The 10,136-nt window shown below is 43.9% G+C and overlaps 2 protein-coding genes across 2 annotated transcripts in view; one reads left to right on the plus strand and one right to left on the minus strand.

Moving 5' to 3' along the window:
- The window catches only part of cab39l (calcium binding protein 39-like), a 7,713-nt gene extending 3,356 nt beyond the window's left edge, over positions 1-4,357 (plus strand). The window contains exons 2-8 of the mRNA XM_010767564.1: positions 200-490; positions 590-708; positions 866-1,034; positions 1,127-1,186; positions 1,889-1,954; positions 2,059-2,202; positions 2,333-4,357. Of these exons, the coding sequence (XP_010765866.1) occupies positions 200-490; positions 590-708; positions 866-1,034; positions 1,127-1,186; positions 1,889-1,954; positions 2,059-2,202; positions 2,333-2,512 (1,029 nt within the window). The 3' untranslated portion in view covers positions 2,513-4,357. The remainder of the gene's footprint in view (positions 1-199; positions 491-589; positions 709-865; positions 1,035-1,126; positions 1,187-1,888; positions 1,955-2,058; positions 2,203-2,332) is intronic.
- Positions 4,358-5,144: 787 nt separating this feature from the next.
- LOC104942352 (cytidine and dCMP deaminase domain-containing protein 1) lies at positions 5,145-9,137 on the minus strand. The gene is made up of 10 exons (XM_010767565.1): positions 9,090-9,137; positions 8,810-8,987; positions 8,261-8,558; positions 7,973-8,179; positions 7,775-7,893; positions 6,153-6,202; positions 5,889-6,058; positions 5,622-5,811; positions 5,509-5,545; positions 5,145-5,242 (listed from the first exon to the last, which is right to left on the minus strand). Exons 1-10 carry the CDS (start codon positions 9,135-9,137, stop codon positions 5,145-5,147), a joined length of 1,395 nt encoding a protein of 464 aa, XP_010765867.1.
- Between the last annotated feature and the right edge of the window lie 999 nt (positions 9,138-10,136).

A 10,136-nucleotide genomic window follows, 5' to 3' on the forward strand; every position in this document is an offset into this window, starting at 1 on the left:
TTAACAAAGTTTAGACACACACACACACACACACACACACACACACACACACACACACACACACACACACACACACACACACACACACACACACACACACACACACAAGCCAAGATCAAGCTCAACTCAGTTTCTCCTCTTTTCTCTCCCCTCTCTCTTCCCTCTCTCTTCCCTCTCTCTTCCCTCTCTTGCTCTCCAGGCGTCTGAGGAGGTGTCGAAGTGTCTGGTGTCCATGAAGGAGATCCNACACACAAGCCAAGATCAAGCTCAACTCAGTTTCTCCTCTTTTCTCTCTTCCCTCTCTCTTCCCTCTCTTGCTCTCCAGGCGTCTGAGGAGGTGTCGAAGTGTCTGGTGTCCATGAAGGAGATCCTGTACGGCAGCAACGATAAGGAGCCTCACACGGAGACGGTGGCCCAGCTGGCCCAGGAGCTGTACAACAGCGGGCTGCTGCTGTCGCTGGTGAAGAACCTGCAGGTCATCGACTTCGAGGTGAGAGTCTGCCCTCCATCATCCTCTTTGAATCTTTTGAAACCAGGGTTTCGTGAGAATTTCTTATATTTGTGTGTGTGTGTGTGTGTGTGATTCTAGGGCAAGAAGGATGTGTGTCAGATCTTCAACAACATCCTGAGGAGGCAGATCGGGACGAGGAGTCCCACCGTGGAATATTTCTGTTCCCACCCGGAGGTGCTCTTCATCCTGCTGAATGGGTGAGACACACACACACACACACACACACACACACACACACACACACACACACACACACACACACACACACACACACACACACACACAGATACAGGCTTTACCTACATAACGGTCCTGTAAGAGGAGACTTAAACAGCCTCTCTGAATTTGTAAAAGTTACGAGACGCCCCAGTCAGCGTTGAATTGCGGGATCATGCTGAGGGAGTGCATTCGCCACGAGCCGCTCGCCAAGATCATCCTGCACTCCAGTGATTTCTACAAATTCTTCCTTTACGTGGAGATGTCCACCTTCGACATCGCCTCCGACGCCTTCGCCACCTTCAAGGTACTAACGCTGTGTATCAGAAGATGTTATTATTTCATATTTTTGTTGCACTGTTACAGAAGAGGGTGAACGTTTTCCACCTTTCTCCACAGGATCTCCTGACAAGACACAAAGTGCTTGTGTCCGAATACCTGGAGCAGAACTACGAAGCTGTGAGTGATTAGTCTGGTAAACACATGTGAAACCCACAGCACATGTTAATGCAAGTCGGCCATGTTATTTTGAACCAGCATTTATTTACATTTATTTATTTTTATTTACCACCATCATTCCTGACCACATGCATGCAAGGCTCCCACGAAACATCAGCCACACACACACACACACACACACACACACACACACACACACACACACACACACACACACACACACACACACACACACACACACACACACACACACACCCAGATCAGGTTATAGCCTCTCAATGGCCTCAGTCACTGATCCAAAATAAAAAGATACAAATAAAGTTTATACGAATACACTTCTAGGAAAGAGGGATCAGTTGAAAGCCCTTGCAGTGTCACAGCTTGATACAAAGCTCGGCTCTGTGCTGGCAGAGGGGCCCTGAGTGCTGAATGAAGGGCCCCTCTGCCAGCATAGAGCCTAGGGTCTCAGGCTGAAGGAGCCCCCCACAAAACTGCCTTGCATGTTGACAGATGTCGCAGTGAAGCCTGTTGGGAGAGGATGCTTTGAGCTCAATAGAGTCCAGGAGCCAAATGACAGAACTTTGATTCGATGTATGTGGCATCCCCAGCTACAAGCCTTAAGTCTCAAATCAAACTATTAATAGTTAAATCCACCAGTGTGTTAATAAAGTATTATAATAAATGTTGTTAATGTAATTGCAGGTGTTTACAGACTACGAGAAGCTGCTGCACTCGGAGAACTACGTCACCAAGCGGCAGTCTCTAAAGGTTTGACTCCATTTCAAATTGTAGGGCGATGTATACGATATCTATAACGGGGCCATTAAACCCTCACACTATCTCCCTTACCCATCGCTATGATCTTCTCTCAGCTGCTGGGCGAGCTGCTGCTGGACAGACATAACTTCACGGTGATGACGCGCTACATCAGCAAGCCGGAGAACCTGAAGCTGATGATGAACCTGCTGCGAGACAAGAGCCCCAACATCCAGTTTGAAGCCTTCCACGTCTTCAAGGTACAACACCACCCTTCTATTATTAAATATCCAATAACAAGTGTGTAGCTGTACAGTTACTGTTTTACGTACTAAAACCCAGACACAGTTTGTCTCTGTGTGTTAAATGTTTTCTTCCTGTCTTCTTCAGGTTTTCGTAGCGAACCCCAACAAGACGCAGCCCATCATCGACATCCTGCTCAAGAACCAGACCAAACTAATCGACTTCCTGAGCAACTTCCAGAAGGATCGCACGGACGACGAGCAGTTCAACGACGAGAAGACCTACCTAATCAAACAGATCCGGGATCTGAAGAAGCCGGCCTCCTAGAGAAGCCCCTCAACCCCAACTTTTTACCGATAGGATTAAAAAAAAAAAAACACACACATTAACAATAACGGTTACTCTATTTCAAAGAAAATCTTCTCTTTGTTGGTTCATTTGAAACACTAGTTCTCAATCACTGATCTTTCTTTTTGTAAATGTTTCTCATGAGATCTTTGTTTGTTTGTTTTCCATCTGTAGCATGTCGTGCCACAACTCATGGTGTTGAAGGCATTCGCTCTGCTGGGAGAACCAGCCCTTAAAAATCCTTTTTGTAATGCGAACAGTCACCAGAGGCAGTCTCTACACATGGATTGATTTTGAACTGTTTAAGTGAAGTAGCTGCAAATCAAAAATAACTATAATAATGAAGAATTCCTGCTTTTGTTTTTTCAGCTGGGTCGGCATGTGCAAAAACATATTCTCAGTCATCGCTCAGCGCTTCGTTAGCCAATTAGCAACATTTAGCTGCTAGACGTCCTTCTTATTGTAAAGCCAAACAACCGTGAAGTCCACTGAGACAAATATTACATTTGTGATATTAGGCCGTATAAATAAACATTGATTAATAGTGCCAATTAAACATGGGACAGGATTAAGTAGACCTTTGAGATTAAGAGTGTGCTACAAGATAAATACATCGGACTATGATCTAAGGGATGCTTTTTAATCATCTGTAATGGGATGACCAATCACAACAGAGAAACAACCTGGAAATCAGCATAATAGGGCCTCTTTGAAGCTCTCCAAAACCACATATATTTGGCAATATCGAGACTGAGAATAGACGGGTACAGCTTCCTTTTGATCACTGGTTCTCTTCGCTGGTGGCTGATCGCACTTTCTGTATGATACATAATATGTTAATCTTAAGCTGATCACTGCTTGAGGGTTCATTTTTTTATATATAGTTTCATTTCTTGTCATGTACAGTGTATGGTTTGTACACCTGCCATTGTGAGTGGGAACGTTGTTTTGATTTGGATCTGACGTTGGTGTTAGAAACCAGCGAGAGGATCCAGAGGTGCCTTTTTGGTTTGGTGTGTTCTTCTTTTTGTATTTCCACTATCTTTCTAGGGGAGCTTAATTGTTATGTTAATGAGAATATGCTCTGGACAGAACATATTTGTTGTGATTAAGCAGTGAACCTCTCAACTCACTATACTTGAGTTACGCTGTCATAGAAACGTTTTGAACTTTTTCAAGCTGATGCCATCGTGTACAGACCAGGGGCTTTACGGTTTCCGTTGATTTAATGTTCAAATTACAAACTGTTGGTGAAGAAATCATCGGGGAAGTTATCGCAGAGTGAGGCCAAAGTTTGAACTGAGAAATGTAACTGTGAAAAATCCACATGTAGTAAAAAAAAAAAGCCTTAAAATGCGGTTGTTTTTATATTTGAATAATAATGAAAATTGACATTGGCACTTCAATTATAGGAAATGTTTGAATGTATTCTCCAATTGATATTCAATCTTCATCCACAGGAGTCTCTTTGATCAGGACACTCACTAATTGAATCACTAAAATATGTCATTGAGTCCGAATGGAGGACAGTATCAGTCTTGAATCTGGAAATCAGGACAAATAATTCAGCCTTTTTTGTCATCTGGGTTTAAAATAAAAAACAGTCCCAGCCCCTTTTTAGTGCTTCAAGCTGTGACATATCGTACTAAGATGCAAAAGTAGACCAACCAGTTTAACTTGAGCCAAACTCACCCACGTTTTTTATTTCTCCAACAAAAGAGCAATTAGCAACTCCACATTATCCTTTCTCTCAAGGCCGCCTCCTTATCTTCCACATTGATGCTATTGTACCACATTCACAACAAATAAAAGGATGGGAATGCATGCTCTGTGTGCGGGTGCTCATTTGTTGTCAACTGTAGTGCAATGGAAATGTATTTATAATTGATCTCAAGCTTTAAATGATTGATAACTGTATTCTAAAGAAACATTGGATTATTGTAGTGATATTTTGCTGACAGAGAGAAAAAGAAGTGGAATACATTACAAAAACTTTCTTACTTTCTTCAAGCTGCTTCCATAGATTAGTAATATGATTTTAGGCTGCAACATGGTCACAGCAGCAGCCCTTCAGTCCCCATTGCATACTTAAACACAAACAGTATGGATGTCTTTATGTGCAACAATTTAAACTATTCAACTCTTGTATACAAAAATAAAATGACATCACAGCGTCGCTATAAAACTATTTAAAATATATCATTTGTTAGTGGTTTCCCTTCTTCTCCCACCCATCCATTCATGGTCTCCCTTAGAGGTGCTCATGTTTCTTCTTCAATTGAATCCTTAAAACACACAAGACTGTCCTCCCCTCACAGCACCTCCTATTAAAAGCAGCCTCTTATTGAAATATAAAGTTTTACAGTCACTTTTAACCATTTTTTGTACAGATTACTGTTGTTGACACGTAAACATGCAGCAGGGAGAGATGTTGATATTCTGATTCCACAACATACAGACACACCAGTTCCTCCTTAAAACAGCAAATAAATACAAATATAGTGCAGCACAGATTTGATCTACAGATGTGTCCCAGTCCTAGCCTTAAAATGCCAAATCTGTGCCTAAAAAACAACGTTCTTTCTGGTTTAACCATGTGTCCGTGTGGTGTTCAGCTGACGGGTGACATGTTGGATCTGTGGGTGCACAGCTTCTTGTTGCTGTGGCTCTCCTGCTCCTCCGGCCTGCCGTGCTTCGCCCCGAAACCGTCTGGAACAAAGAGAAATACTGTCATAATAGGATTTCTCTTTAGTGTGTGGACGTCACTAAGCGGTTGACCAATCACAACAGAGCTGGCCAGCTAACCAATCAGAGCAGACTGTGATCTCATTTCAGGAAACTGGTGAAAAGAGGTGCTGCAGCACAGGCAGTATGAGAACATTAGAGCATGGAGACATGTCACAGGAGAGGCAGGAAATACTAATATGAACCTGAACATGTGCTCTTTAAAGGTGTAAAGATAATGTGGAACTTACTGGTGTGGTGAGAAGAGGCTGAAGGGCTCCTCTGCCACTGGGAAGACAGAAGAAAGTTACATTCTCCTCCATTTATCAAGACATCCACCTCCGTCCCCCTAAGAAGTACTCACTATGAACTTGCTGATGTTCTTCAGGCTGCTGAACGTCAGGTAGGAGATCTCTCCCTTGTCCTTGTCCCTGTCCTGGTCGCTGGTGTAGATGTGTGTGATGCCGGCTCCTCGGATCAGAGGCACACACTCATCACACGGACACTTAGTGACAAACAGCATGGTGTGCTCCTCTGGTTTGATGTGTCGGGTCCTGAAAGCATCAGCAAACACAGATTATGGGAGGAGGCTCCAGCGTGTTAGGACCAGATCTTTCTCCTCTCTGCTGACCTGAAGGTGAGTGCGTTCTGCTCGGCGTGGACGATGTATCTGTACTTGCGTCTCTGTCTGTCCTTCTGCTTGTTGTCCATCTGGGGGTATTCTGCATACTGTGAGCCTGCTGGGTAGGCGTTGTACCCGCAACCCACCAGGTACAGACACCCAGTCCCATCACTGCCAGCCTGCGACAAGGGAGCAGTTGCAAATGTAATAATAATAATAATAAGGGATGAACTAATAGCCAAATCTCATCAAATGGAAGACATGTGAGCTCACCGATGCTCCTTTGGCCCAGATGACAGCTCCAACACCCACTTTAGGATCCTCTGGAATGAAAATGACAGATTTGCGTATAATGAGCTGGTGACAAAATGACATGAACACTGTTTCAAATAACTGTGACCTTAAAGCCTGTCCTTCAGGAGAATTAGAGTAGAAATTCCCTCAGAGAAATCTTATGGTGACCTAGATAGGATAAGTGTACCGTACTGGTGTGCCAAATTTCCCTTAAGTCAATGTTTCTGTAAACCGCTCCACTCCACCCAATGCAGCTTGGCTTTCGTGCTCACCACTCCACTGAGACGGCTAACTGTGTCTTTGTGGAAAAGGTGAAATGTGTGTTGGACACGAGCCCATATGTAGGTGCTGTCTTCCTTGGTCTCAGGAAGGCTTTTGACACTGTTGACCACCAAGTGCTCTTTACAAAGCTGACGTATTTCAATTTTTCGGCAGATTCAATACAGTGGGTCGAGTCTTACTTATCGAACAGAAAACAGTGTGTTTTGGTCAACGGAGCCAAATCCCCCTACCTTGTGAACCCTGTTGGGGTTCCACAAGGTTCCATTCTTGGACCATTACTGTTTTCTCTGTACATTAATGACTAATGTATGTCCTGAGTTGAATGTGCAAATGTATGCGGTCATCTTTGTACACGGGAAAAATACTGAAATAATCACATCCTGTCTCTCAAACGCTTTGGACAAGGTTCAACACTGGCTGAACAACATTTGCTTACAGTTAAATGTAAAAAAAAACAGTATGTATGATGTTCAGTAAACGACCAGTCAACATCGAAGGATCCAATGTGTTTTTAAACGGAGCAGAAATAGAAGTAGTCTCCCACTTCAAGTATCTTGGAGTCATACTGGACTCGAACTTGAGTTTTAAGAAACATATTAAGAAAGTATCCAATACCGTTAAATTCAACTTGCAACATTTTAAACAAATTAGACCTTTCTCTGTCAGTGCTGCAAAGTCATTCCTCCACTGCATGATTCTATCCCACATTGAATACTGAATGGTCGTTTGCTTGTGCCACAAACCTGAAACCCATAGAACAGCTGTACAAGAGAGAGGTGTTTGACAGAAAGCCATATTCACACCACCACTGTACCATCCTTGAAAAACACAATTTCTTGAGTTTGACCATTTTAAGTCTTTTAAAAGTATGTGTTTTTTTNTCATCCACAGAAAACACACTGGATGCTGCACTAGGTCAGGAACCAGAGGAGACTGTGAGGTCTACTGCAGAAGGACCACTTTTGGACAAAATGTCCTTTCCATTAAAGGCAGCTCTTTGTGGAATAGCCTCCCAACTGAGATACGGGATTGTCCCACTCTCAATGGTTTTAAAGGTCAACTCAGAGAATGGCTGAGAAACAAACAGACGTGCAATCACCGCTAAATGCACTTTAACACAGGGGTATCTCCTCTTGCACTTTAGATAGCTCTTGTATTTCCTCTTGCACTTTATATGTCGTTGCTGCTACATTGTATTACCATGTCATAAATACTTGTGTATGCTGCTCTTGCTCTCTTGCACTTTTTGCATATCATGTATTTTGTTTTTTGTCCCTTCCAAATAAACGATTAAATAAATCAATAAAAACCAGACAGACCTGTTCTATAAGCCAGCAGCCTGGCCTGGATGATACAATGGCGCACCACTTCTTGAGACAGTCCCTCGTGAGGAGTCTGCAGCGAGGCTACTGATGGCCCAGGGGCTAAATGCTGTTCTCTGCAACAGGAACAACAACATCAACAACCAATAGCAGCAGTGGATGGCAAACATGTGAAGAACTGTGGATGTTTCTGACCTGTAGAAGCCGTAGTGTTGCTGTGGCAGCCCGGCAGCCACTGCAGCTAACACCTCCACCAGCTCCGTCATGTTGCTCCTCAGGTTGGAGAAGTGAGGCTCCACGCAGAAGTCCTCCAGCCCCATGTGGGTTAAAATCTCCCGGTGCTGCAGGGACGTCCTCACCAGGAGCTGAGAGGAGAAATCCTTCAGGTGTCTCGTCCGCTCGCTGGAAAACAGGAAGAATGCATCCTTTTATAAGCAAACCAGGTGCTTTTTATAACATAAACCTTAAAGGAAGGCTTGTTACCTGTTGAAGAGTTCCTCTGTGTTCAGCCCCGGATCATCGTCCTTCATCCTCTCCATGAAATCACAGTCTCTGGACGTCTCGTAGACAAACTGGGCCAGGCCGGGCGCTGGAGGCTGCAGCAGGACGCAGATGTGAGGACGGCTGTTGGACTTCAGCTTCTCCGCTGCGACGGCATCCAGCGCCGCCTCCTCAGGGATGCTGCGAGGAGGATTCTGGGAGCTGGAGGTGTTTGCAGAGCTGGACCTCAGCATGCTGACTTCAGGGTCTCCGGGCCAGAAGGAGATCTGACTGACTCCAGCTGCAGAGGAGAGTGTGATTACAATATACTGAAATGAACAACAGTGTGAAAGCACTTGGAAAACTGCTGGTTTGTTTCCCTTCCCTCAGGCATCATAATGTCATGCTCAATTTATTGGAGCTATGACTAATCCCCATGTCGGGAAACCCTTCCCAAAAGCAGAATGCAACTTGATTAACTAAGCAACTAGGCTTGGGTTTAATTCCCCAACCTCTCTGTGTCTGACCACTAATCTCTGTCTCTGTCCTCACCGTTGATGATCATCTTGAGGCAGGTGGCGCAGGGTCTCCTGGAGAAATACAGGTGGCAGTCAGCCAGGGAGGCGCCATGCTGGATGATGGCTGCCTGTCCTGCATGGAGCTCAGGTCCTGAGCAGTGGAGTCCCACCACCTTACTGTCCTGCACCACCACCAGACCCACCCTGCGGATCTGAATCACAACAGGTCTGATTACTTAACTATAACTCACTAATCTGGAGATTTGAACATTGGTTACTTCATCGTGCGTGGTCTATCTCATTGGTACACTCACCTCACTGGGTTCATCCTCTTCAGGCTGCTGCTGTGGAAACAGCTCCATCCACAGACTCAGCAAGGTAAACAGGTTTACCTTTGATAGCCTGGGGCCATGGCCTGATGCAGGGGGAGACAAAAGAAGGGTTATCTTGTCTATTCTTAAATGCACAAGTGCCTTCATGCAAAGGTCTAATTACACTGGGTGGTAAGTCGAATGTGAAGGAGAGCAGGGGTTGATGTTTTGAATGTCTCAGGTTGCTTCCACACCTTACAGTAAAATGAAGTGAAGGCAGCAAAGGCAGGTCCTATCACATGCATCTACTTATCATAAATGTACATGAATACTACATGCTATTAGTAGCTGACAGCATATAAAGACACTATATGGACACTGGAGCAGAATGCCTGTAAATAAGGGCTTATGCAATATCATATATAAATAATATCGATCTTGATATATAATAATAATAATAGAGAATCAAAAATGTATTTCAAATAAACTCCACTTTACAAGCATTGGACTCCCTGATCCAGACTTCACTTAAACGGAGCTATCATGCAATTAATTAAGGATATGATCTTTGACCCCAAGTCAGTAGGTGATCACAGCCCAGTCCTAATCAAGAGGGAGGGAGTTGAGCAGGTTACAGGTTTTAAATATTTAGGGATTTATTTTGATGCTCAGTTAGGCTGGGCCCGTCAGGTGGATCAGGCATGCTCAAAGATAAGCCAGCGCCTGCATCTTCTGCGTAGGCTCAGGGTTCATGGAGTGGATACATGTATCATGTTAATGTTCTACAGGGCAGCAATTAAGTCTATTATCCGTTATGGCATCACAACATGGTTTGGTAACTTGTCAGTTAAATCTAAATCACAACTCCAGAGCTTCAAATCAAAATCAAATCAATTTCTATTTATAAAGCAAATTTAAAAGCGATTTTTGGTCGAGCCAAAGTGCTGTACAGTACATGTAATAAAAACACATTACTACAATCACAATAAAAGACAATAAATTACAACAGATATAAAAAAACAAAGGGAAAAGTCAGGAGTCGTGCTCCGC

The sequence above is a fragment of the Notothenia coriiceps genome, unplaced genomic scaffold, assembly GCF_000735185.1.
Source record: "Notothenia coriiceps isolate Sejong01 unplaced genomic scaffold, NC01 NC01_scaffold00004485, whole genome shotgun sequence".
Taxonomy (NCBI): Eukaryota; Metazoa; Chordata; class Actinopteri; order Perciformes; family Nototheniidae; genus Notothenia; species Notothenia coriiceps.

Bases quoted from the DNA above. Each gene is read 5' to 3' on its own strand.
- LOC104942352 (XM_010767565.1), bottom strand. From the start codon at position 9,137: ATGGAGCTGTTTCCACAGCAGCAGCCTGAAGAGGATGAACCCAGTGAG. The intron at 8,988-9,089 runs GTGAGTGTACCA...GTTGTGATTCAG, and splicing joins AAGAGGATGAACCCAGTGAG to ATCCGCAGGGTGGGTCTGGT. The intron at 8,180-8,260 runs GTAACAAGCCTT...CCTGTTTTCCAG, and splicing joins ACAGAGGAACTCTTCAACAG to CGAGCGGACGAGACACCTGA.